Genomic DNA, 27,672 nt, shown 5'->3' with positions numbered 1-27,672 from the left:
ATGGTTTGAGGAAATAAAAACCACCATCTTTATATTTTATGCTGTGTGGGAAGTAGCCTGCTGAGATTTCTGTGTCAACACCCTCTCCTACACCACATAAAAATGTAAAGAGGAGTGCAAATTTTAGACAGCATAACACTTTTAGCATAGGACAGTGTCTGGCATGCCACAGGGCTCCATAGTTCTGTCGTTCGTTAATCCAGGTGGTATTTATGAAGCACCTGTTCTGTATCAGGCCCTATGCTGTCACTTAGGATATGCACAAAACATGATACAAGCGTTGTGTCAGGGGATTACAGGCGACATCATTTATTAAGTTTTAGAATATTGTACTGGACCATAATGTTGGGCGTAACATTCTTGAAGGTGAGAAAAGTTTGCATGAACATAGATGTAACTTGAACACTCTGTCTTTTCCCACGTAGGTAGAGAAGACAAGCTTGGAGTCTGTTTCTTCGGGAACTTTTTCTACCCTTGAAATCTGAAAAACGCCTGGTTAGATGGAGCAGGCCAGATTCCCTGTTCACTTGTTTGGGGACGTTTTCAGTTTCTGGATGAGTTTATCTTTAGTTTTTAGGTCAAAGTTAGTGTAAAAGTTAAATTTGCTTTTATGAAAATTTTTTTACAGCCTATGTTAGAGGAGTTGAGTAATAAAGAATACCTGCACACTGCGGTTAATTGTTTGGAGCGCTTTCTTAATGACTTTGTAGGATGTTGTAGTGAATAATGCGAGAAAATAAAGAAATTCTTACTCAGAACCATACTATAAAGATTAATTATGTCAAACTAACCTTAATTTATATGGAAAAATTCTTATTCTTTTAAAAATCTTTTATAGAGGAGATTAAGGAGAGGAATTTGGACATGTGTATTATTGTGGTCCTGGGTTTGAGTTAATTAAAGATGGCATGCCAAAAAATAGTGTGTGTATGCTAGCTGTCATCTTAATGGGACTTTTTAGAAACTGATTTAGATATCAGTTGTGGTTCCCTAATCACTTATTCATTTCTCATTTTGATTTAGAGTTGAGGCTATGTGTTTTTCAGTCCTCTGATTCTTAGGCCTAGAAATAAATTCATGTTCACTGATTATCCTGATAGACTTGAGTATAGTCACAAAAATAAAATTCACAAAATAAGAAATGAAAGTCATTGGTAAGTGTGAAGAGATTCAACTCTTTTATCAATCAAAGAAATGCAAATTAAAACCCAGCATAATAATATTTTTCTCCTGTCAATTTGGCAAATATTACAAAAGACTGATGCTCCCTTATGTTGGTGAAGGAGTAAGTAAATGCACATCTTTATAACTGTTGAAGAATGTTTAGATTGATAATGAATGATAAACTCCGGAGCAATGTCATTCTTTCTGCTTCTCCTGACATGATTTTCTGAATCATCTTACCATGTCTTAAATGTATAAACCATTTAAAATTAGAGGTGTATTTTTGTGTCAAAAGCATCAGTATTAAAATTAATTCAGGGATGATTATGAAAGGATTGACATTGCCCTGGGATCTCTCACTTCAAGAGGAATATGTGTTCTCACTTATTTGGTTTGAGGAATATGGGTCAGGCACCATGACAGATCCAGAATATTGTGTGGCAGTCAATATAAACTAATTTTAAAATTAAGGATATAGCCTTAACTTTATAATTCTTACTTCCGAGTAATCTGAGGATTAATCATGGCGTGTGAAACATCATTCATTGGCTGGAGCCTAGGCCTGACTTTAATTCCAACATCATTTTTGACCATGGGGCTAAATGAGACAACATCCTCATTGCGCAGGTGTTGGCAGAGGTGAGGCAGGAAGCTCCTAGAGCAGCTGTCATGCTCTTCATTCCACCAACCCTCTGCTTCAATAAGCAATTCCTCTTTCATTGTAGTTTCTCCTTTATTTTTACTGCTAGAAAAACCTCTCAAGCCCATTCCTTCTCCTGTTCCACAAACAAATGATTTCAGGCCTTTGTACCAACAATTATTAAGTAAAACTAAGTAACAGGTAGGATGGTTTTAGTCAAGGTAGCATTAATATTAGTATAAAATTTTAAGATACTATGAGATATGCTTTAAGTTAAAGTTTTTAAAAATCTGGGTTTTTTTGTAATCTCTTTTATTTTAGTAGGTGAAAGAATCAGGGTCTCAATATTACTGTGTTGGTTGGAATGTGGAGCGTTGAGAAGCTACTCTTTTGGGTAGACATTTGCTGAGAAAGGACACCGGTAGAGCTGTATCTATCTGGCCATCTTTTGCATAGCTTTTCCACAATAAGAAAAGAAAAGCCAGTGGAACTACTGACGTCATTTGGCTACGGACCCAAAAGTAGGCATCCATAGTTCTTAATCATTTTAATATTAGCATTGCTGCAAATTGTCTTTTACAAAGCAAGGGAATGTCTTTAGAGTCTGTCACCATGGTTCTTTTAAAATCATTTAGGATTTCTATTGTTATGAAGTAAAACACATGGATTTAGGGAAGATCAAAGGAAATGACTCATCAGTCCATCACTTCACAAAAGGATGTATTTCTGGCATGTAAACATCATCAGGCATCTAAAGAGAATTGTTAGCCCCAGTGAAAGAAAATAACCCTGCTCGGAAAATCATACCGATGAAAATGCAAAGGTTCAGGGAAGAAAATAAACGAAAAGCAAGCCACCTGTTTACAGGCTATATCTCTTTGAACATTCTGTCTCTCCCTGTTTTACTAATCCACTTTGATTATATCATTAGATTTTAATGGGGACATGGCTGAATAATCAGGAAAGAAAGAACACCCAGAACAAAACAGGAAAATCCTGCTATGGACCTGCCTGAAGGGTTCTGATGCATTGTCAAACATATCGAAACTCCAATTTCAAAGATAATGTTGCTGAGAGCAAAATAGGTTTAAACAATTTTATTTTAAAAAAGTATTAGTGAGCAGTAAAGACGGCCATTGGATATGGCAAAAATCATCTGAGAATTTAAGAATGGGCTGAAAATTGAGACTCAGTTCATGGTCTCATTATACTTCACCTCAGGCCCACACCTGAATTTTCAGTTGCCCTAAGTGTACAAAGGTCACTGTGTATCGTTTTTCAACGTGAAGACTCAACACCAGGAGCTTGAGTACATAGAGCATGTTTCTTCACATGCTTTGACTCACATTGGAAATATGAAGACATTGTAGAAAACAGAATGGCTTTGATACATAAAATTACACTATGATGCTTTTCATGTTTATGAATCATCACTAGGGGTGATCCAGAAGTTTAGGGGCTCTGGCACATTCCTCGAGGCAGTGGGCAAGCCGGAGGATGAAGCAGGACTGGTGGTAACAGTAGAAGGAACCCAAGGACTATCCTTAGTCTAAGGCAACCCCAATCTGTAGATTATTACTCACGTATTTCCTGTCATACTCTTTCTCCTGTTTCCTTCTCTCCCAGCATTCACACAAAATAGGGTGAGATAAATACCAAAACCCCACAGTAAACTTTCCATAAATTACACCCATGAACCCTAGTTATGTATTTTTCTAATTTAAAGTAAATGCATAACCATTGGACACGAGTTTGCTTCCCATTGAGTATTATCTCCTACCTCACTGTGGGTTCCCTTGGCCCTCTCTGGGAGATAGTGGTGTAGTAGAAAGAAAGCTGTTCAGAGGAGGAGTCTGTAGAATGCTTCTGGTCCCAGTTCTGCTATTAATTGGCTGGGTGACCTCAGGGCCACAGGTGGATGAAGAGAGAACAACATCTCAATGTTTCACTCAGCTCTAAAGATTCCAGGGTTTCCTGAAAATAGCTCATTTGCCTGTAGTTTTGTCCTTAACTTTACAAGTATTTTAAACATTGAGGACTAATGAATGGTATCAAGGGAACGCCATTAGTAAGATTTAGCAACTACCTTTGCTTGCCAACCAGCAGTGTAACTTACAGTAAGTAAATGACGTCACAGGCTTAAAAATAAAATGAGTCTATTCACGTAGGTATTTCTGCTGAACTTAAATGGAAAGTTTTTTTTTTACTTTTAATTTGATGTACTTTAATTTTAGTAAAGAAATTATATTGTGCTAGTGTTTTCCAGTGAATTTTATGCAGAATATTGCTTAAAAAAATTGCTTCCTGATCATCCCAGCCCCACTATTTCTCTTGTGGTAAGCCACTTTCATTTTAAAAATAGATCTGTTCTACAACACTTAACTTGGCCCCGCATGTTGTCCTCTTATGCGAGTTATTTAATTTAAAAATAGAACTCTCAGTAGATGTGTATCAACTAGTTATGGTCGTCTCTATCTGGAGTAAACTCTAATTAGGCAGTCAGTTCTGTGGAGTCATGTTTGGGAGCGTTATAATCCAGTTATGTTTTCCTCTCTGGTGACCTGACAGAAGAGTTTTGTTTCCAGGTTGACAATTTCAGTGTATTTACCTTATAAGTTTTTTCTTAGGATAAATTTAAGTTCCTCAGGGGTTGGGGAAATTTTACGATCTGGATGAAAAAGAGATTACCATTGGAAAGTAGTTGTTAACATTTAACGTTTTTGGAACAAGTAATCACTCCTAGACTGTTTTTAGATCAATCAAATTACTCTTTACCTAGTGTAATTTTAATTTAAAATGCGTTGGTGCACCTTGGGCATATTAAAAACAATCAGTGTTTCCGTGAATGTGTATTTCTAGAGTACAAGTATAAGAAACACCAATAAACAATAATAAGGAACAGTTTTTCTATTTATGTCTAAATTGTTTTAATTTTCAACCTTTTAATGAAATTTGATTTTACAAAGTAAAAATATGTTTCATGTTTTTATAAATTTAATTACTATTGATTCTGTGTTGTTTTAAAGCCTTAATACTAACACAGAAACTTTTTGCTTCCTTTTAGACTTTTAGAGATGTAATTATTTGTTCCTTCTAAAAAGTCTAGAACTTATCACATTACAGAAAATGAACATAAAATATGTTATATGTCACGTACTTTTTATTATTAAATTATGGCTTAATATGTTTTGTTACTTAGGTATACAATTTGACATATTTTAAAATTAATTTTTGAAACTGGGCTCTCTTTCAGACCTGATTATGCAATGTGACATCTTTAAATATTATTCAGTCAGACTTATGAGTTCCTCATCAGTAAGGACAATTCCTTCCTAAAATGTTGTTTTATAGAATTTTGCTGTATAATCGTATCTTTGAAAGTCCTGTTTTTTTCCATCTAGCCAGCAGAGAGCACTTTAGCTTGTAATATGAGCCTTGTATATATAAGTGAAAAAAGCCAAGACCATACTTTATCTTCAGTCACAACCTCATTTCATTTCCTATCAATTCTAGTTCATTTCATCAGTTTCCTAAGTTTCTCTTCAATTTAAACACAGTTTTATAGTTTTAAAAAGTTGTTATAGTAACATTTTCCCCAAACACATTCTTGTTCTATGTACTTGGCCAGACATTTTCATGTTGTATTTTGTGTATTTTATATTCTGAATTAATTTGTAAATTTTTAAATCAACAGACTAACTTTGGTCTCAATTTCTGCGCAGCTTTGATTTTTTTTTTAAAGAGGCTTATACTCTTTGGATACTCAGTAAATAGTTGTTGACAGAGACTTTTCTGGGGAGGCGATTCAACCTAATAATTCTGTAGACACTAGAAATCAGAGTGTCGGGATTCTGCTATAGATAGATGCACTGTCTCTGTTGCTTGACTAGTGAAGAAAGCAAAGATTTAGACAGTTTGGCTGCGGTCCACCTGCTTACATGCTTTAGCTTACACGAGATTTACATAAAGCACCTACCTCGCTCTTGTCCCTCAAGAAATCCACAACTAACACACCCAGGCTTATCCGATTAAAGCAAAGGAATGATAGAGGTGGTGAAGGTACTGCCAGTTCCCCAGATTTCCCTGTGTTTTGAAGATGAGCCAGGGTTGAATCATGGAAGAAGCTGAAAGGTTTCTTCTGCCGTATTGTGATTTTCTACCTTTTATTGCATGACAAGAGGAATGTGGAGAAATAGTAGCAGAAAGTGGAAACTCTGGGTAGCTAGCAGTTCAAAGTCTAAACAGAAACTTGGAGCATGGGTTTAGATGCCTGACACCATTCAGAATTCTGGCCACACCAGACTAATTGAGGTGTGTATTATTGTCATTAAATAATGTGCAAACCTGACAGTGGAAAGTTGCTCCAGTAGCTAACCCACAGTTTGCAAAATCTGTGTAACTCTTTGGAGGGTCATTGCGCCTGCTCAGCCCTGGGGAAGCCGTCTCAAGTCCCTAGTACTCAGGTCTTTCTCTGGGACTGGTGATTCGAGGTGTAGGGAAAGGAATGTTGGTTGTATGTGGACACAACCCCCTTTTGTATGATAGGTAACAAATGGGGAATATTTTAGCATAAACATCTATCCTTTTGGTTCAGTGTTTTAGCATCATTTCCTCATACCAGTGCTGAATCGTCCCACACACATCACTGACCATTAGCCCTTGGGACGTGTTTTTCCCTGTAAGGATATGCTTTATATTGTTTTAATTCCGTTTCTCCTGAATAAAAATGTTAATACTAATTTAAATCCAATTTCTTCTAATAAAAATGTCAGATTGAGGAAGAAATATGATTTATTTCTGGCTTCTGGGCTCCTAAGGTTGGGTCTGACCCTGCTCTCCATTTTCTTCCCCCCTTTCCACTTGTTCCCTTCTTCCTGCTCCACACTTGCGTCGGTTAACTGCTCAGAGAGACCTGTTTCCATCTTCGTGTTGCCTTTGGTAGCTCGTAGAGTCTTGTTCCTTCCTGAATCAGAATGTAACTGGCTCTCTTCAAGAGATACTTACACGAAAGCTTCTGATGGTAATTCAGCTATATTTAAATGGATGCAAGAATGGTGAGGGAGTTGCCATCCAGGTGTGAAGTACCCCCCACCCCCAGATACCCAGAAAACATCTGAAGCCTTGGGCTCAGGATGGTGTGCAATGTGGAGTGTGTAACCTGATCTGAGAGCGGCCCTGCCCTAAACACAGTCAAGAAGCACACAGTGTTTCTGCCACGTAGACAGCAGCTTTGCTCTCTGTGTTTCCTGAATATTCTGGAGGGATTCTTGTTGGTTGGTTGGTTGGTTGATACATTCATGGGAGGAAACCAATGATTAAATATGAATGATGGCAAATTGGGTCTGAGGCCTTCTGTAATTAGCCCTTCCTTAGAAATCTTTAGCTGAAGATTGGCAATTTGCCCATCTTTTTGCTTATCACATAAATAAAGTAATCAAGGAGAAAGTGTAACCTTTGATTTCTCAAGTAGTAGTAGGTCTCTTTTATTGTTTGAATCATTGAGGGGTTTTTACAAGCCAGTAACCTGATCTTTTATCACTCTCGGGCTGCCTCCTCTGCTGGTATGCCCTGATGCATTCAACACATGTGTTCGTAAGGGAGGCACACAGCGCTGAGAGCAATTTACATTCGGCTTCCCAGCCTGCGAGAAGCAGCAAATCAGCCTCTGGTAAGGCTTCAGAGACTTGTCAGCAGTCTCGCTTATTTCTGTGTGTGAGGGTGTGTGTGTGTGTCTTGCTCTCACCAGTTACAGGCTGGAATCACTGTGGAGGAAGAAGCCACAAAGTCCTGTCAAGATTTTATCTCAGGGTAATGATTAATTAACAATGAAAGGCTCAAATATTGATTCTCTTTAGAAGAATCATTGACTGTCTGATGTAGAGAACACCCAGTTTCTTCCTGAGGAAAGCTGAACAGGGCTCCAGGAGCAGCCCGCGGCTGTCTGACAGCAGCAGGGGCTGGGTTTAAGCGGCGGCTGCCTGCCTGGGGAGCACCCGTAAATGGACTTTGGTCTCAATGATTTGACTCTTTGTCGTGGTTTTGGATGTTGGAATACTGGCGGTGAATTCCTGTCTTTTATTAACTCACCTGATTTAAAAGAAAGATGAGTGAAGAACCAAAGGAGAAAAATGCAAAACCTGCTCATCGGAAAAGGAAAGGAAAAAAGGTAAGATATGAATAAGCAACATGTTCTCTGTATTGTTCTCTGGCTCTGGGGAGGAAGGGATCTTCAAGCTGGTTTTTTAAGAGATTGGATTTTAAGAAGCTGCTAGAATCAGAATGCTTTTGTTTTTCTGGTCTATTAATGGGTGTGTTCTGTGTTAGAGAAAAACATCACAACTCGGATACATTGCTGAAATATTTAAACAGTTAAATATAGTCATTTAGATTTCACTGTAGTGGTGTGTTTTTCATAGTGATATTCAGGATTATTAAGTAAACGCATGTCCTAATTATGTGGGTGGGTGTTTTTTTTCCCTTTAAATTTTCCAGAATGCTTGTTAATCACCAGGGTACAATTACTAATGAATATTATTATGGTATAGATGTTTAGCTTTAACGCATATTTTAGGCAAACTTTGGGAATCCTATAGTTACACTTTAAAATTACAGCATGGAGGTGAACTCCATTTTAATTATTGATCAGCTCATGGCTGGCAAATCTCAGATTTGCAATTGACTCTGCAGTTGTACAGCCGTATGCCTGAATTGTCCAAGATAATTTATAAAATTAATTTTGTTTTTCATGTAAACTGAAGAATCTTCAAAATATCAATAGGTGGTTATTGTAAACCTGTAGATTCATCTTGGTTTTCTTGAATGTGTATATTTTAAAATGTGCCCCTAACTTTTTAATACATTTTGAAATGGGGGGGTGTAATTCTCTAGATCTAGCATTTGCTTTTGATCCATTGTGGTTTGTAAACTGCCTTCCATAGGGCGTGCCACCAATGGAAAAGACAGTTGTGTATCTGTAACAAAGAGAAACAAATCCCTAAAATAGGATTGCAGCTCATAACTATTTAGAGAAAATGTGTCCTATATATTTCTTATCTACAATCAAAATCTTCAGATATTATATTCTAGTTACTAGGACTGTTATATAGAATTGTGGCTCTTTAAAATGCTTCCTTGACCCCATGTAATATATGCTCACCCAATGGACACAGAGAGAATGGATGGTTATAGCAGGGAAGGTAAAGATTTCAACTACTCATTGACTTGTCAGGCATTTAAAAAATTTTCATTACCTGTTTATTATTTATGAAAAGATTCATTTGAATATGGTGTTCTTAAAGGAGCTACTATGAGCGGATTACTCTGAGGACTCATTTATGAACATGCCAACGTTCAGGGCAGTGGTTCAACATCCTATAGATGGTGAAGCTGTGCAGACTGGCTTTAAGTCAGCCTTGACTTCTTGTACATTGTCTCAGCAGGGGTTGGTGATGTTGCAAAGGTGCTATTCTGATTTCCCAAGGGAGCAGGTCGCAGCTGCACAGCACAAATGATTTGTTTAATGCCTGGCATAGTGGTGCTGGTCTCAAGGAAAGCTGTCAGCTTTGCTCATGTTTATGAGATATGGCCTTAAGTGTCTGACAGGCTCCACCATGATTCTGAACACGGAGTGTCACAGGGAGCCCAGACAGACATCATGAGCCACGACAGTGCAATCCAGATTAAAGTGAGCAATGGCTGAGCTGGTTGTAAATCATTGAGCTGTTATGTGGACTCCTTTAACATGAGCATTTTCCTTCTCTCTTCCTTGAAATGCTCCCAGCTATGTTCCATTTCTCCTCATATGAGATTATCCTACTCAGAGCACAGTGTTAGGTCAGTTTCTTTGAGTCCCTCTCTCTTCCATTCTCTACTCTCCCAACTGCTGCCAGGGTACTCTTTATGAAAGCCTTCCTCATCACACTCTACCCCAGTACCTTCCACACTCCCTCCTGCCTGCTCAGCGAAATCCAAATTCCTGACCACGAAGGTTGAGGCCCTCTACAATCTAACCTGCGCTCACATCCCAGGCATTTTTTTTCTTTGCTATTTACTTCATTCATATCTGACTTGATCCAAACTGGAGTCTTACCAGTCAGTGAATTAATCCATTCCTTGGGATACTTGTCCTTTGTCCATGGAGAATTTCTGTGCCAGCCCGCTTGGTGAAATCCCACCCATCTGTGGAGGTCCAACCCAGATCTTGCCCTCTTCTTGAAATCTGTTGATTCATCCTGGTTAGAAGTCAGTCTTCTGGACTGACACAGCACTTTATACTGTCAGGACACTTGACACATTCTGCTTCTTTTTCAAGTTATCATGTACCTGCTCTGTTCCCTTGAGCACATTAAGCCTATTGGTATTCACATCAGGAGGCACTCAGCATGCTCCTTGTATGCAGTTAATACTAAATAAATGTCTCATTGAATTATCTCTACATTTACTGACCAGAGTTCGCCAAGAATTTTCAGTGTTAGAGCAGACGTATATCAAGTAGGAGATGTCTTTTAAATGAATAGCTTTTTCCTTCCCATATTTTCTGGATAAAGGGTAGAATATATATATTTTTTGATTTTTCAATACGCATGCACGTGTGTGTGATTTCCATGTCTTACGAACCAAATATTTCAGGTGCTCGGGTGTTCCAGATGACCTACACTGCAGTATTTGTGGGTGTGGTCAAATGAAGACATTTCAGATGGGAAATAAATACAACTTGCTAAATACTATTGCAACAAGTTCCCCAAAGTATTTTAAATGTTTCCTAGTTATTTATGGAATTATTGTAATATAAAATTTAGTGTCGAATCCTTTTTGTATGGGAATATGTCTCAAAATGACCTTAAAAATTATGAGTTGATGTTGAGTGTTTTCAGCGCAGATCAGAGCAAATGCTTAGGGCACTTGGGTATAAAGTCTGTCATGAGACTATTTAATATGGGAGTCAGTAAGATAAATGTGATGGAATCATTGTATTATTCCTTTGTTAGCACAGAGTATTCTGTATTTTGCTCAAGGATCTAAGGATTCAAATTGGTGTTAGGAAATGTTTTTTTCCCCTAATAATTTCTAAATCTTGTTCTGGAATTTGAAGATGGAGGGTGTGTGTATGTGTGTATCCACATCTCTCCCCATAAGAGAAGGGTTTACTAACACTCAGGAGACCTGAGTTCTAATCTAGTCCTGCTTCTAACTTGATATCTTGTTTTGAAAGAACAAACTCTTTATCTATAAAATGGAGATCATATACCTGGTACAGCTACTAGGGATATTATGAGAGTAAAGAAAGAAAATCAATAAGACCATATTTTCGAAAGAGGTTTTAAAACAATAACACCTAAACTAAAAGTATTGTCATTGTGGAATTTCCAACTTGGAGTGGCTGATTCTATAGTAGAAATGACAAATGAGGACATGTTACTCACTTGATATTATATTGGCAGCAGTGCTTAGTTTAACCAGCCACCAAAGATTAAGTATCAAAGGTATAGTTAATGATTTTTTTTAGTTAGCATCTGTATTAGTCACCTAGGGCTGCCATATCAAAATACCATAGACTAGATGGCTTAAACAACAGAAATGTATTTTCTCATAGTTCTGGAGGCTGGAAGTCTGAGATTAGGGTGCCAGTGTGGTTGGATTCTGGTGAGAGCTCTTCCTGGCTTGTCGATAGCTGCCGTCTTGCTGTGTGCTCACATAGCCTTTCCTTGGTACATGCAAGTGGAAAGAGAGAGATCTCTTTATCATCTTCTTCTTGTAAAGTCCGCAATCCTGCTGGATTAGGATCTCAGCCTTGTGACCTCATTTAACCCTAATTACCCTGTCTCCAATTATAGTCACAAGGAGGGTTAGGGCTTCAACATATGAATTTGGAGGGGACACAATTCAATCCATAGGAGCATCCAAAAAAAGTGTATTGTCCAGGTTCCCAGCTTATATAGCTTAATGGAACATGTGATGGTGATTTAAGTTCTTTCAATTAATTTAGTTATTTGGCAGATGCTATGTAGTGGAGAGCCTTCAGTTACTGGACCAGAGCCAACTATGCTAAACCAATCCATGTAGAAAGTGCTAAGGGTACCAAATCAAGGTGAATTCAGGTTCCAGCGGTGGCAGAAAGGAGGGAGTGGTAAGTTCCATTTGAGGATGACATTAGGAAAGGATAAATGGAGGAAGGTGTGCTTGAATTGATGTTAAAAAGGTGTGTTTCCCAAGTCTTCCCCAGAGGGTCAGAGCCTTGCAGATAGAGAGTGTGGGATGAAAGAGAGAGAAAGATTTGAAGCATCTAGTCTACTTAGGAATCTAAACATTGCTCTGTGTGGTTGGAGTGTAGAATATAGGGATGTGTCATTGCAAGATATGAGAATGGAGAAAAAGACAAGGACAATCTCAAAGAGTTTAAGCTAAAGATCTCTTTTTCATCCTGGGTTCACCAAAAGGCTTTGAGCAGATGAGTATCTAAGTCAGATTTGCTTTTTAGAAAAACATCCCTAATATTTGGTAGAAATGCTGGGTCTTTCTTTTACGCCATCATTCCGTCTGGTAGGAATATATGTGATATAGTTTCATCGCCAATGATTACTATGGATTTGGTCCCTTGAGTGCTTTATTCAGTGACTTTTTTTTTTCTTTTTTAGTGGCAGATTGGAGAAAAATACTTAGATATTTAGGCCCTGCCAGATATTGAGTCCCATTGCAATGAGTTTGCTTATTTTCCAAGGAACTTCTTTAAAGAGATTTTCACCATTTCGGTTCTATTGTCTTTTCCATCTTAAGAATCTAAAATAACTTTAAGTTGGTTTTTATAGATTGTGTTTCTTCTAAAGGTGGACTTCACAACTCTCTTTCTTGTTTTTCTCCCATGTGCTTACCTTACATGTGAGAGCTGTGCTAGTTTCTTCTCTACTGAAGCTTAAATTTTTCAAATATATATTCATTTTTTGAGACAGAGTCAAGGGAATGTCCATTTCTGATTTCCATTCAATATTCATAATGCTGCTGGAATTTCATTCTTGGATTCTTCTTTGGTTCTAGGGTCTTTGATTAGGGGGCCTTGAATATACTGTGTCCTCTTACACAGTGATGGTGTGCTGGCATACCTTACGCATACAGTGCTTGTGTTGACTTGTAATTTTCATTTCGTGTTTGGACGTTGTTCATTTTGCTCTACAGGCAAATAACCTCTTGAAGTCTTTTGTTGGCGAGGAGATGAGTTATTTGAGTTCTGGTTCACTGAGCAGGATCACGTGTCCAATGCACTGTACCTTCTGAGGGGCTAATGATACATTCCGTGTCAAGTGGCTTTTATATCCTTTTCCATTTCACTGTATGCATCATTGTAAAATGTTTTTTCTCTTAGTCTTATATAGCTAGAGATTTAAAATGTTCTTTATTCTCTTATTATTCTTCCTCTTGGTTGTTAATCTTACTTTTACAAATGCTATCAACTTTACAGTTATTAGGTAGTTAAAACGTTTAAGTGTCTTGTGCATCCATATCCATGAAGCAGAAATTTTTACTGCTCCAATAACTAATTTATAACAGTATTTTCTTCAACTTAGCGCTGGAGTTTGCCATTTTAGTATGCAGATTTCCATATTGTCTTTGCCCAAGGGGTTTGTGCATTTGGAACTTTCTTTTTGTAGGAAAAGATTGAATGGATTAAGAGAACCTGGGAAATTACTTCTTGATTTCAGAATTTGATAAAGTAATAGACTCTCAATATAATACCACCTTTTAAAAAGCGAATTTAGTAAGGCAGATTTATTATTATTTATTATTTATTATTATTTATTAAAAAGAGAGCAGAAGAAACTTGATATAAATTTATTTTGTGTATAGGAGCCGTGGGGCACTAGACTCTGAATGTGGTTTTTAAAGTGAGACGCTGATATTCCACAGGTTTACAATCCCTTCTCCACAATTCCAAAATCCAAAGCGAAAAACTGACAATTTTTTCCGAACTTCTTTGGCGGCAAAATCTGACCTGACCTGAACTCATTTGGCAGCAAAACCTGTTCTGACCTTACTTGAAGCTATTTATAGTCTTTATTTATCCTACTTAGTATGAATATTCGTACGTTTTGCTACAGAAGTAAAAATTCTTTGCTAACGGGGCACTGTCCTAAGATGCTGCTGGGGATGTCCATAATATTGGTATATACCTTTCAAAAATCTGAAAAGTTCTTAATTCCAAAGCTTTTTGGCTGCCAGAATTTCAGATAATGGGTTGTGAATCTGTACTGAGTTCTGAGCTGGGACTGGTGATGGGCCAGTGTGAATAAATGTTAGCTTGGGGTGTGGGGGCTTGTTTTTGTCCTTAATAAATTCCAGATAAAGTGGTGCTCTGTAAGGCCACGCGCTGTATCAAAGATCCCTGCTACAGTTTTCAATCTTGTAGGAGAAAAAATATTTCTAGGCTCATTCTAAGAGATAATGGCTTCCATGGTAATAAATCTGAACATTTAGGCAGGGCAGTTTTGAAGATGATATTTATAAAGCCTGGTTTTCATTTTTTTGGTTTTTCTTTTTAAAGTAGTGAATTGTGGCTTATCAATAAGAAAAAAATCTTAATAGATTGTTTAGGAAATTCTTAATTTTTTTGTTGTTCATGACCATTTAATGAGATAATAAAAAATAGGTATATATTTTTGAAACAAAACATACAGACTTTGGGGAAATTATCGTTTGATTGAATCATTGTGCCTACCTGCCAAGAAAATAATGTTAGTTATATGAAGGATAATTAATTTCCCACAATTAGCTCATAAAATGACTTTCTCTGTCATCCATCTTAAATAAAAATTCCCATTTAGGGTATATTTTTATAAAACAATTTTAAAAACTTTTCAATCTATTTTTTCCTCTCTGTTACATATAATTGTAAATATAAAGTAATTTATTACATGGTTGTGTTAATAGCTTAACATCTAGAAGTCTCTCTCAACTCCTTCTTCCTCTGTTTAGTTTATAGCTCTAGTCGCTGACATCCATTGGTCCTCCCCCCACCAGGGAAGGAATAGGAACAAAGCATCTTTAAATTATGCTGTCATAAGACATCTCTTTAATATTTTTAAAGATACCAGTTGATATACTGGCTTTAACAGTGTCTTTAAGAAAAACAAAACTCTAAATCATTTATGAAGTTTTAATGCTTCAGTAGAGTTTAGATTGTGAAACTCAGAACATAAGCATTTTGCTGAATGCAGGCTTTCTATGTAGACAGCCTCAAAACTTTCATCCTTCACTCCCAACTCACTAGTCTTTTGAATTATGTGTTCCACAGCACATGAAATTTATTTGTCTGGCATTTCTACCATGTGTGTGTGTTTTAAAATAAAGTATAATCATGCAAAGCCATTTAATAGATCTAGTTCATCATTTTGGTTCTGCCTCAATACCATACCGTTTATTCTTTCCACAAATATTTTTTGAGCACCTACTATTCTAGGTGCAAGGGATTCATCAGGGAACAAGACAGACAATGAACATACAAAGTGGATGACTAGCAATAACTTAATATAAAAATTACAGGGGCTGGCCCCGTGGCCGAGTGGTTAAGTTCGCGCACTCCACTGCAGGCGGCCCAGTCTTTCGTTGGTTCGAATCCTGGGTGCAGACATGGCACTGCTCGTCAAACCACGCTGAGGCAGCGTCCCACATGCCACAACTAGAAGGACCCACGACGAAGAATATACAACTACGTACCGGGGGGCTTTGGGGAGAAAAAGGAAAAAAATAAAATCTTTAAAAAAATAAAAAATAAAAAAAAATAAAAATTACACAAGGGGCCACCTGGTGCCATAGTGGTTAAGTTCTCTTGCTCCACTTTTGGGGTCGGGGTTCGCTGGTTGGATCCAGGCGCGGACCTAGGCACTGCTTATCAAGCCATGCTGTGGCAGGCATCCTATGTATACAGTAGAGGAAGATGGACACAGATGTTAGCTCAGGGCCAATCTTCCTCAGGAAAAATAGGAGGATTGGCAGCGGATGTTAACTCAGGGCTAATCTTCCTCAAAAAAAAAAAATAATAATAATTTACGCAGGAGGCTGCTATCATGGAGAAACGCTCAAGCTCAAAGAAGGGGCAATTTCTAGAGCCAGGATGGCAGGGAAGGCCTCACCGAGAAGGTGACCCTTGAGTGGCGAGCTTAGTCAGGACAGGGACTTGGTCAGCTCTGAGAAGATGACATTTTAGGCAGGAGGAACTGCTTGGAATAAGGCCCTGTGGTGTTTGAGTCCTGAGAAAGGACCATCACCTTAATGGATGCTCCCAGTTGGCCTGATCTTTAAAGATTTCAACACACAACCGTCAAATGTTTTTTTCCTCCTGGAATTCCATCAATGTTTTGTGACTTTTAAGGGTAAGGACCAATAATTTAAGGAGTCAGCTGGGGATACGTGGTACCTGAACAGTGTAGCACTCATTGAATTTGTGAGAATGATGAGCTTTTTTTCTGCTTTTAAATTTCCCTTCAGTGCTACTCATTGCTACCACGGTGACTTAAGCACAGAAAGGAATTTAAAAATCTCTTAAGCCTCCAATTAACACTTGCCTTTCCCCTTGGTACACAGTCTACTTGATAAAATAGAAATACAAATAAAGGCATACATCAAAAACTGAATTTTTTTTTTTTTTTAAAGATTTTATTTTTTCTTTTTTCTCCCCAAAGCCCCCCGGTACATAGTTGTGTATTCTTCGTTGTGGGTTCTTCTAGTTGTGGCATGTGGGACGCTGCCTCAGCGTGGTCTGATGAGCAGTGCCATGTCCGCGCCCAGGATTCGAACCAGCGAAAGACTGGGCTGCCTGCAGCGGAGCGCGCGAACTTAACCACTCGGCCACGGGGCCAGCCCCTCAAAAACTGAATTTAATAAACCTTGTTATGATGTTCATGCACAATAATTTTTGCAAATGGCATATATGTAGCCAATGAAATGTACATTGCCTTAGAATACAGGCTCCACAATTCTAAGCACTTGTGTCATATTTAATGTCAGCGTTTTGTGAGTGCTTAATGAAAAATTAAACAATAATTATAGCAAGCGAAGCTAACTCTTTGCCAGAAAGCTTAACCTTTAGATAATTTATTTGGGAACATTATGTAATTTCCCTTTGTTATTTTCATGATACTGGCTTATTTAGTCTTTATATGCAGTGATTTCATCACTAGATAATTTACCTTGCCATTTTACAAAATTGAAAAATCTCTTTGGAACATTATCATATTATCTTAAGTGATGGTTTCACTATTTTTTAATCTAGCTCTCTTGAATATAGAAGGAACATCAAAAATACATACAGAAGTTGAAGTCAGTAGTCTGAAAATTAATGAAAAGGATTTTTTGTGTAATTACAAGTAATTAAGTACATCATGTATTCAAGTAAATATTTATGAATAATTTTGAAGTTTCTTTTTAAAAACAAAAGCAAGTGCAGTTCTGATTTTATGGATTCCCAGCCCGCTGCCCCCACAGAGATGTTTATCAGAAATTTAATGGATTGCCTCCTACTATCCATGTGGGGTTATTTCACTCAATCTGTTGTTTGGACAAATAGAGAAGCACAGGAAACAGCTTGGTTTCAGATATTCGAAGTTCCCTGTTCTGACCCATTCTGCAGGGCCGGTCCTCCTCAACTGTTCTTTATGTCTTAAAATGAGAAAAAATGCACAGGGTATTTATGAATTCAGAATAGCAGTAATAGGTTCCAGAATTCCAGCCTTTCTTTTAAAAATTTGCTGGAGTTGGCTTTTGATGAATTCAGTTACGTAAGTGGGCTTGAAATAGGTGCTAGGAACTCACATCAGCACATTAGTGCTTGAGAAGTTTTCACTCTTTCACAGAATTTTGCTATTTTAGGGGATCTCTAGAAAAAGCTCTAAAAATGAAGGAAGATCCTCTATATATCAAAGTGTAAAAACTCCAAAATATTAATTTTAATTGCTTAAATTCATGACAAATTTTCTCTCAGTAGTCCACCTAATGAAAATGCCTTTAACACTAATCCCTTATATTTGTCTCAAAGGTCTTTTGGGGGGTAAACTTAAGGCATTGTGTTAGAGTTCTTTGGGTAGATTTTGGTTTTCTCTGCAGAAAATGGATATACTAATTTAGCTGCATTAAACTAATATGTCAACATGTGCCTTTTATCTTCTATTTTTAAAGCTTTTCTGTAATCTTTAGAGTAGGTGTTCTCCTAAAAGTATTGTGATCGTGGGCTTATGGTTAAAGGAAGATATTCTGCATGGTGAACTGGCGAGAGCAGAAAATGGAATCGTACACACCAGCATTTGAATCCTTGTTCCACCATTTAAAAGCTATTCGAAGTTAGTCAAGTCATTTAAATTTTCTAAGCCCTTGCATTCTAGTCTGTAGAATGGGGGCTATTTTGTTTACCTAGAGGTTTAAGGTGAGGATTAGAAACAGTAAATCAAGTGGCCAGCACAGCTCAAGTGGCAATAGTAGACGTACAGCGTGGAGTAGCCACTGTTGTCATTAGTGTTAAAAGCATTGCTAGTTTAGGATTAGTTTGGGTACTACCTACTACCTGTGAAGAAAAGCAAAATTTGAGGGATATAATTACAATTCATTGTCTCCCCAAATCAAAATTTTTGTGTATATTTTAATATGACTTTCTCTCTTTTCTTCTTTACAAATCAGAATATCTTGTCCCATCATGGTAAAATTAATTTGTAATGTTGATTTCCTTCTTACTCAATAAGAAAATTAGAAATTTATCTTCCAAATATAACAATCTGTTAAAAAATTATCTTTTGAATTATTTTAGGCTATTACATATCTACTCTATCTCTAGTGAAATTTTCATGTAGCAGCAGATTTATGGAACATACTGTATTATATAATCATAAAAATTGGTGGAGATAGTTCACTATATATTTATGTAATATTAACTTCTGATGGTCCATGTCAGATAGGATGTGGATTGTTAACGTTAGTATATTAGCATAGTAGTGTACAGTCATGTGTCACTTAATGATAGAAATACTTTCTGAGAAATGCATTGTTAAGCGATTTGGTCCTTGTGTGAGCATCGTAGAGTGTACTTACACAAACCTAGATGGTATAGCCTACTACATACCTAGGCTGTATGGTACTAATCTTATGCGGTCCATCGTTGACCGAAACGTCTTTATGCAGCGCATGACTGTATATTTCAGTCTTATATTTGTGCTCTCAAAATCCTTGTGCTCTGTGTTTTATTTAACCATTTAGGATGAGGGAACAGGGTGGTATATAAGAGAGAAAACCCATTGTGGTTTTCTCCTTGGCTCTGGTGTAACAGCAGCAAGAGGGAGTGTGGTGGAAGGAACATGAGATTCAAAATCAGCTGATATTTACACTGAAGACAATTAAGACAATATATATGGAAATATAAAAATGTTCATTGAGTTTACCTGTGTGACATTAAACTGAAACCCCCTATATTCTAATCTCTGAAATGTAGTTGAACTAGCTCATACCTATGATAGCTATGGGTTTTAAGAGACTACTTTCTACAAAAATGTTGAATTCATATTTCAAAGCAATAGTGTAAGAGGTGAGATCTGGGGCAGTGCTGTGTGTTTACTGAAGGCGGGCAAAGGCCTAAGAGAACCTCTTCCTTGTAGTTCTCTTCTAGTCAACATCTCTAACGTTATTGTATCTCTCACAATATGGCTGCCTTATTTACTGCTTGGCATTCTAGTGTTTGCATTTTTATTAATTGAAGTGTAAAGAAAACAAGGAACGTTTCCTAATCTTTTCACCTTTCAAGTAGAATTCCAATTGCCATTCTACTATTATATTTAACAGCATGAAACGTAAACCACATAACCACAAGAAATATTCTGAATTTAAAGCATGGGATCTAAAATAGTTTTAGAAAGAATACCCTAATTTAATGGCAAAATAAGGAGTTGGACTCTTTCATTTCCAGGCCTTTCATAGAAATCCCCTTAGGGAAAATTTGTACATTGTTTACATCTAAATCACAGACAATTTGCCACTCTGACTTTTTTTTTTATTGCAATAAAACTCGTAACATAAAATTTACCATTGTAACCATTCTAAAGTATGCAATTCAGTGGCATTAACTCCATTCACAATGTTGTGCAATCATCACCACTATCTAGTTCCAGAACTTTTTTACCACCCCAAATGGAAACCCTGTACCCATTAAGTAGTCACTCCATATCCCTTCCCTCCTCTTCCCCTGACAACTAGTAATCTGCTCTCTTTCTCTATGGATTTGCCTATTCTAGATATTTCATAGGAATGGTTTATGGTTTGTAAAATTTGTGTCTGTCTTCCACTTGACATAGTTTCAGTGTTTACCCATGTTGTCACATGTGTCAGTACTTCATTCCTTTTTCAGCTGAATAATATTCCATTGTATGGATATTCCACATTTTGTCTAATCTGTTGATGGACATTTGGGTTGTTTCTCCCTTTTTGCTATTGTGAATAGAGCTGTAACGATCATTCACGTACGAATTTTTGTTTGAACACCTGTTTCCAGTTCTTTTGGGTGTATACCTAGGTGTGGAATTGCTTGTTCATAAAGTAGTTCCATAAACATTATAAAACTTATTGAGGAACTTCCAGAAGGTTTTCCTCTGATATGTTTTCATAGTTTGATTTCTGTTGTATTCATATTTCTATATTTTATTACTTCAGTCACATGATATATTATTCTTTTGGAGTTTTTTGGGTAAAATATAGTGAAAATTTGTGTATATTCATCATAGAGAGATGGAAATGGTGGGAAGGAGTTTGTGGAAAAAGTGACACTGATTTAATGCAAAGAGAGAGAGGAGCCACTCACAGGCTTTTAGTGAATGGCAGCAGTTTTATGCTAGATCATCAAAGAAAAGTAAAATCATTTGGTGACATCCCTGATGTAGACTTTTACTTGAAATATGAACTTTGAAGAGTGACAGAACTGAGAAGACTTTGCAATTTGTGTTACATCCCTTAGCACAAGACATTGACTCTCTCAGAACAGACTGCATGAACTGGACTCTGTTCTTTACACTAGGCCAGAAAAATGGACAGTACATTTAACTGCATCTGGCTTAAGGTTTCTCCCAGAGAGAAGCAATTTAGAGGCTTAAAGTATCAGAGTCCTCTGTGTTGCATATGTTTATGGTTAACTTAATTGTGGAGCATATAGTATATAATTCTCATTTCATACTGTAGCTTCAATCATTCTCAATTGTTTCTCTTTTAATAACTAGAGAGAGGGGATGCCCCTGGGCAATGTTGCCAAGAGGTTTCTGAACCAGGTAGGCTGTGACTGACAACTGTAGTCACCCTTTGGCCAACTTTTTTGGGCAAAACTGGGTGTGCTGCACCGCTAAGAGTTTCCTTTAAGAGCTACTGAATATGTGATTGTCATAGGAAGAAGTTTGACAGAAAAATAAACAACTGTTAACTGCTTTGCACTGCAGTAGACACTGCAGGGAAGAGAAAAGTATTTGCTTATGGGCCACATGATCTTTACAGAAGAAGCAGGAAAATTCCTGAGATATTATGTTCCTAGAGCTCTTCTAGATGGGGTAGGTTTTTTGTTTTACTTTTCTTTCTTTTTTGGTGCTACCTAACCTGAAAATATGTGGTTAGTCCAGTTATTCCACAGTCCACTGGGCAAAACTGGTGTTACCCGATAGGGTACTTTCTGGCTGTGATGTGTGTTACAGTATTGAAGATTTAGAATTAACTATTCAGGGAAGCTGTTCGAAGTCTGTTTATGGTCTTCAGATAGAAAATACAATGTAGCCTTCCTGCCTGAATGCTTTTAAAGTTTTTCTTTCCTTAAGTTTATTTATAGCTAGAAAATTTTTATAATTTCATTTCTAAGAGGATATATTCCAATAAAAGGTGGCCTCCTTATCTATATATTTTCTTAAAATTTCTTGCTTTAAATTTATTTGTAGCGGGAAAATTTTATAATTCCTTTTCTTATCATTTTTCTCTTTATTTCCTTCCCTCTTCTGTAAGAATTTTGGACTCAGATCCCTTTAAAAAAAACAAAATACAAAACTGAAAAGTTGGGAATATTCCTGCTGAGAGAATCCACTTAGAAGCTGTTTTGTATTTTCATTCCCAGATAAATTTTTCCCTGAATCTCTTTTAGGGTCTTACATGATACAAATATGTTGACTCATGATATTGATATGATATCATAACATATAACTTATAAAAGCATGTAGTAATTATATGCACTGTCTTTATCAGGATAGTATAATAAAAATAAATGGTGAAATATAGTTGATTTTATAAGGAAAATAAATTTACTAATAAACAGATGTAGAGGAAAATCCACATTGGAATACACTTTGACACATGTCATTGAAGATGTCAGCGTCTACTGGGTTTTGAATTTTTTAATGAAGTTCACAGTGGTTCTTGACTTGTCACGTACTTTAAAATGTTGTTTACCCCCTTTGAGTGAACTGTAAACCTCATGTCATTGTAGTTTCTGGCTTCACGGTCTTACAGGTGGTCAGCAGTAAGCAGATATTTGTAGAAAGATGCTCCCAGAAATAAAGGCTTAGGATTTAGAACTTGAGGGCTCTTTCCTTGAGATGCCACCAGTTAGGAGCCCAGCAGAATCCCCTGTGTTACCTGCACTCCTGGTGAAATGCACTATATTGGGCTCTGTGGCGGCTGCCCTGTCCCTGCTCTCAGGAACATTGTAATCTCATGGGACGAGTACTTCAGGATTTTACTTAGAGAAAGAGCTCTAGGTGATGTAGTTTGAAAGGGTAATACATGTAAAAAATAAAAGAATAACCTGAGACCAACAAGGACACAGACTTATGGGTGTATTTTGTGCTGTGGTGTATGACTTGGTGTTTATGTGATAAGGCTTTTCTGGAGAGAGCTCGTTTTGAACCAGGGTGACAAGCTCATATGATTGAAGAATCCGAGAAGCAATATAAATGAATAAATTGAGTCTAGACTGGCCAGATTGAGTAATTACTTAAGAAAAGGCAGCAGTCCAGGTTTTCTATGTGAAACCTCTTGATATTGAAACTAATTAATATATTTTTAAAAACATTGCATGGGTCAAATCAGTCAAGCAAACAACCAACCAACCAGTCCAGTCTCATGGCCTCCAAGTTTGCACCTCTGTTTTCAGCTGTGTTATGAAGAGTTGGCTATTGTCTTCAGTTCTCTCTGAGTAGAACCTTAGAACTGAGGTCCTGTGTAGAGAATCTCTGTGATAAATGTTTATCTAATGTAAATCTATCTTCCTTTATTTTATTGGTTTTTAGTAAATTTTTTTTGCTCTTTGGATCGTTCAAATACTGATACCAGGTTTTCCCCCGCCCCCACCACAGTCAAGACTCATTAGAAAAATGATTTAAATGAGCACTGTAAACATTACGTTCCACAAGGCACTGAATAGATGATTTGAAGTGGTCAGAGTAATAGAGAGGCTGTGGATGGAAAAATCTGGATGATGGTTTGAGGAGCTCAGGAACTTTAAATGGAGGCTGAAATTTCAGATTTCCAAATTAGTATGTGTCAGGCAGGAATTTTTTATTAAAAATGTATTGTGAGGGGCTGGCCTGGTGGCGCAGCAGTTAAGTTCGCACGTTCTGCTTCTGTGGCCTGGGGTTCACCAGTTGGGATCCCAGGTGCAGACACCGCACTGCTTGTCAAGCCATGCTGTGGCAGCCATCCCACATATAAAGCAGAGGAAGATGGGCATGGATGTTAGCTCAGGGCCAATCTTCCTCAGGAAAAAAAGAGGAGGTTTGGCAGCAGATGTTAGCTCAGGGCTAATCTTCCTCAAAAAAAAAAAAGTATTGTGAGCAGGCCCTGATGGCCCAGCAGTTAAAGTTTGGCATGCTCTGTTTTGGTGGCCTGGGCCTGGTTCCCGGGCACAGAACCACACCACTCATCTGTCAGTAGCCATGCTGTGGTGGCAGCTCACATAGAAGAACTAGAAGGACTTACAACTAGAATATACAACTATGTGCTGGGGCTTTGGGGAGGGAAAAAAAAAGAGAAAGATTGGCAACAGATGTTAGCTCAGGGCAAAATTTTCCCAGCAAAAAACCCCACGACAATGTATTGCAAATCAACTATTTCAGAAAAATAGAAGACGAAATTAACATTTCCAGAATCCCTGCTATGTACCAGGTATAGTCTATGAGATTTACGTAATTTGTCTCATTTTCTTAAGTCCTACAGCAAACCAATGAAGTGTTTTCTTCTATTTCACTAGTGATTAAGCTCAACCTAAGAAAGATGTCTAAACTCATCCAGTGGGTATGTGGCAGACCCAGGATTCTAGCCGGTCTGAATCTAAAGCCCGATTTCTTCTCTCCTGCCCTTTAGTACTTGGCTTTCAGGAAATTTGCGATTTAGGCAATGTAATTAAATTTCAGGCATTGTAATTTATCAGTTGGTATTAACATGAAGTAAAGGCAACTGAAATACCTGCTTTAGTAGATTTAGCAAAATAATTCAGTTCTTTACACTTTCTTGCTACATGCAGAAAATTTCTAGGATTCTGTGGCAAACTAGATTTATGAAAACAGCTCAAATCTCACATATTTGGAGTTCACGACTGATACGTGAACAGTAGTAGCAAGTAAATCTATTTTCACTAAAGTGCCATACCAAATTCACGAGGTGTCCAAGATCCTTAACAAAAACATATGTTTGTACTATGTCATTATGCATAAAACTTTAAAGCCAGTGATGTTTATATTTATTGTTGTAATAAAAGCATTTTGTTAAAACCTAACATATGTATATTTTAGTTAGTTGGTAAAGCTCAGACATGGATATTTAAAAAGTGTTATATATTCAATCCTATTAAATACCTAGTTTGAGAGCACCAAAATTAGCTTAGATTTTATAATTATAGGATAGGAGATGTATGAAGACTCCTATTTCTAATTGCAGATTAACAAGAAATGAATATTAATATTGTATTTCCTTGGTTCTAAGCAACAGAATATCTTACACATTTTAATGTCTCTGCATTTGGGGTGTATCTTACAATCCATGAAGTCTTATCCTTGCTGTTGTCCAGATAGCAGCCATGATTTGCCTGCATGTGCAAACTTGGCTTTTATTCTGGGTGGTATGACTGCGTTGCCTCAAAATTTCAGTCAACAAACTATTTAAGGATCCTTTGAGGGAGGCATTTGCAGAAAGGGTGACAGCGGGTTGAGAGAAAATTCTGGAGACGATGTGGAGCACTTTAAGAAATGCTGCATCAGCTACCATCTTGATGGCACATAGATCGATCTTGAGTGTGAAAACATATTGATGAGTCAACCTCAAGGCATTGATGATACAGAAGAGTAAGGCTTTGAATGTGCACAAGTTTTAAGAATACCTTAACCAATTTGTTTCACCTGTATCTTCCCGTTTTAGTGTGTGTGTCACATATGATAAAAGTCTGTGTATAAATGAGTCTAGATACTTTTCAAAAAGGATAAATTTGGAAGTTTATGTGATAATGTTGTGCCATAGTTTAATTGATAGTATTTTTTTCTTCCTTTATGTTACATTAAAAATGGCATATCTCGTAATCAATGGCATCTTAGATTGATGAAATACAATAGTGAATGATTGACTTTTCAAATTAAAATTCAAAGCTTAAAAATAGTTTGTATTTTCATGATTAAAATTAGGAACTTAATGGTGTTAAGTTTCTGGTATAGTATGCTCTAATAATACTGTGTCTCTAAATTATAATTTTAAAAAAGTAATTAGTTCTGGAAGATAATATTTTTCTTTAAGATTAAGTCAAAGTCAAAATAAATATATGAATTGTACATATCTTCTTTTCAAGTTCTTTCACTTTACTTTGTAAATGGCAGTCCAGGGGTCTGCTGTGTGCACCACCTTAAACTTGTAAGTAAGACCAAGTCAAACGTAAAAACTTAGTGAATGGCCTGGAAGTTAATTGGCTCCCCCTTTAATTCCTTCTGTAAATATATTGTTATCAATAATAGCTATTTCTTTTTCTTTCAATGTAATTCTTATCTTTTTAAAACATAGTTGTCTTTTAATCTGTTATTGAATGTATTGGCCATGTGTTTTTATTTTCAAAGCACATTTTTAAAATATTACAGTGCTAGATGTCCTTGAACATTATTTCTAAATTCACGTATTAAATATTGAATTGCAAATGCAAACAAACAAAAAATCCAAAGCAGGCATTTTATTGTGTGATATATTGAGGAGAGAACTAGTATCATGATGTTGGTAAAATATGTAATTGAAGAAATAGGAAATGTTTAACTTAACTTTGTGCATGGAAAATTCTTAATAAGGATACTACTAAACCTTCTCTTAAACTGTAGATATACTGAAGTGATATGACTTCACTTCTGAAGAGACACCAAACAATATTTGCAATGATGGGGTTGGCATATTAGTCAGAAATGCAAGAAGGCATTATATTCAGTATATAAGTAAGACGTAAAAGCACAAATGCAAAAACCTTGCCAGTTTGTGAAAATACCGTAGAGTTATAGTCAATTCACTTCAATATAGCAATGATTTCTCCAAAGATAGATTAGCTGGCATGACATGCTATGTTCACACCCTTTTCTGCTGAATGTAAAAGTCAGACACATAATGCTAGAGTTCAAAATCATTTATTTTCCAATCTTTATATTCTTGTTTTTCAATCTGCCGTTTGGTTTTGCGTTGATCTTTTAGAGAAGGTATTTTATTGTCTTCTAAGAATACAAGTAGTATAATTTGTTGTAGAAATACAAGAAAATACAGAAAAGCAAAAAGTGGAAGGAAAGAAAGCTATATCAACATTTTAAAAATTCTATTTCATGTTTTAGACTTTTTAGAAATTCTCGTCTTTTCTAGACTATTTGGAAAACTCTAAACACATATATTTTCCCTTTCTTTTTATAAAAATGGTATATTAACCTGTAATTTTTAGCATATATTTATACCAAGCAAACATCTCTTATTCTGTTACTTACAGGAAAGGAATCTGTTAATCATGCAATTAAAAGCTGCTTAAAAAAAAAAGCTGCTCATGTATCTTACTTTAATCAAACCTACTTATCCCTAGCATGTAAGAATGTTTTTATAATATAAAATATAAATATGCAATATAGAAATATATTAGGTGTATTTATATAACATAAACGTAAAATTATATATATACATATAATGTTTTATAACCCCATAATTATTAAGAAAATTATTATGGTACAATTCAAACATTTTACTGTCGTGATTTTTAGTTTCAATAATTTGCTTTTTTGTAAGATATGGCAGATTACTGAATAGTTTTGTTTTAGTTTGAATTATTGTAGTTCATGTCAACACAAACAGAGGTTCTTTATGAAAGCATAGTAAATGCCCTGGCTTATTAATTTGAGGGCATTCACCGCCCTCTGCTACTCTCCTTGATAACAAACTCCTCATAGGTACCGTGCACACAACCAGAGTAATATGCCACCTAGTGACCCCATTAAGAATTTACAGTTTTCAATCAACAATCCAGCATGCATTACGACCATTTCATAGTATAGGTCTTTATCAAAATGCTTTTGAACGACACCTGTATATGTATTGTTTTAGATCTTCTCTTTCATTTATATTCATTTATATTCTCAAATGTCAACCATGATAATAATATTTGGATTGGATGAAGAAAAAACTTCAACGTACAATTTAGTTCCTCCTGACCTAATAAGAACTGTGAATACCTTCAACAGGATCCAAGTTAAATGGCCAAATTGTTTAGAATTCTGAGCAGATTAATCTACTTTGTGCCTGGAATAAACTTTAAATGAGTTTAAAAGACTCTGTAAGTATTCGTTCAACTAATTATGAACCTTAGGGACAAGTATTGGTCTTTTCCCCAC

General features: G+C 36.5%; 1 protein-coding gene across 23 annotated transcripts in view; it reads left to right on the top strand.

Moving 5' to 3' along the window:
* Positions 1-27,672, top strand: part of ANK3 (ankyrin 3) — a 627,813-nt gene that overhangs the window by 117,139 nt on the left and 483,002 nt on the right. For 14 of the 23 annotated variants that reach the window (XM_070225429.1, XM_070225373.1, XM_070225365.1 and 11 more), the window contains exon 1: positions 5,773-7,970. The exons of the other annotated variants lie outside the window; for them this stretch is intronic. In XM_070225429.1, coding sequence (XP_070081530.1) covers positions 7,908-7,970 — 63 coding nt within the window. In that variant the 5' untranslated portion in view covers positions 5,773-7,907. Of the gene's footprint in view, positions 1-5,772; positions 7,971-27,672 lie in introns of those variants that run through there. 23 annotated transcript variants of the gene reach the window in all.

This window comes from Equus caballus, chromosome 1, assembly GCF_041296265.1.
Source record: "Equus caballus isolate H_3958 breed thoroughbred chromosome 1, TB-T2T, whole genome shotgun sequence".
Taxonomy (NCBI): Eukaryota; Metazoa; Chordata; class Mammalia; order Perissodactyla; family Equidae; genus Equus; species Equus caballus.
Note: the sequence above shows the minus strand (reverse complement) of the source record. Positions and strands in the feature narration are given on the sequence as shown.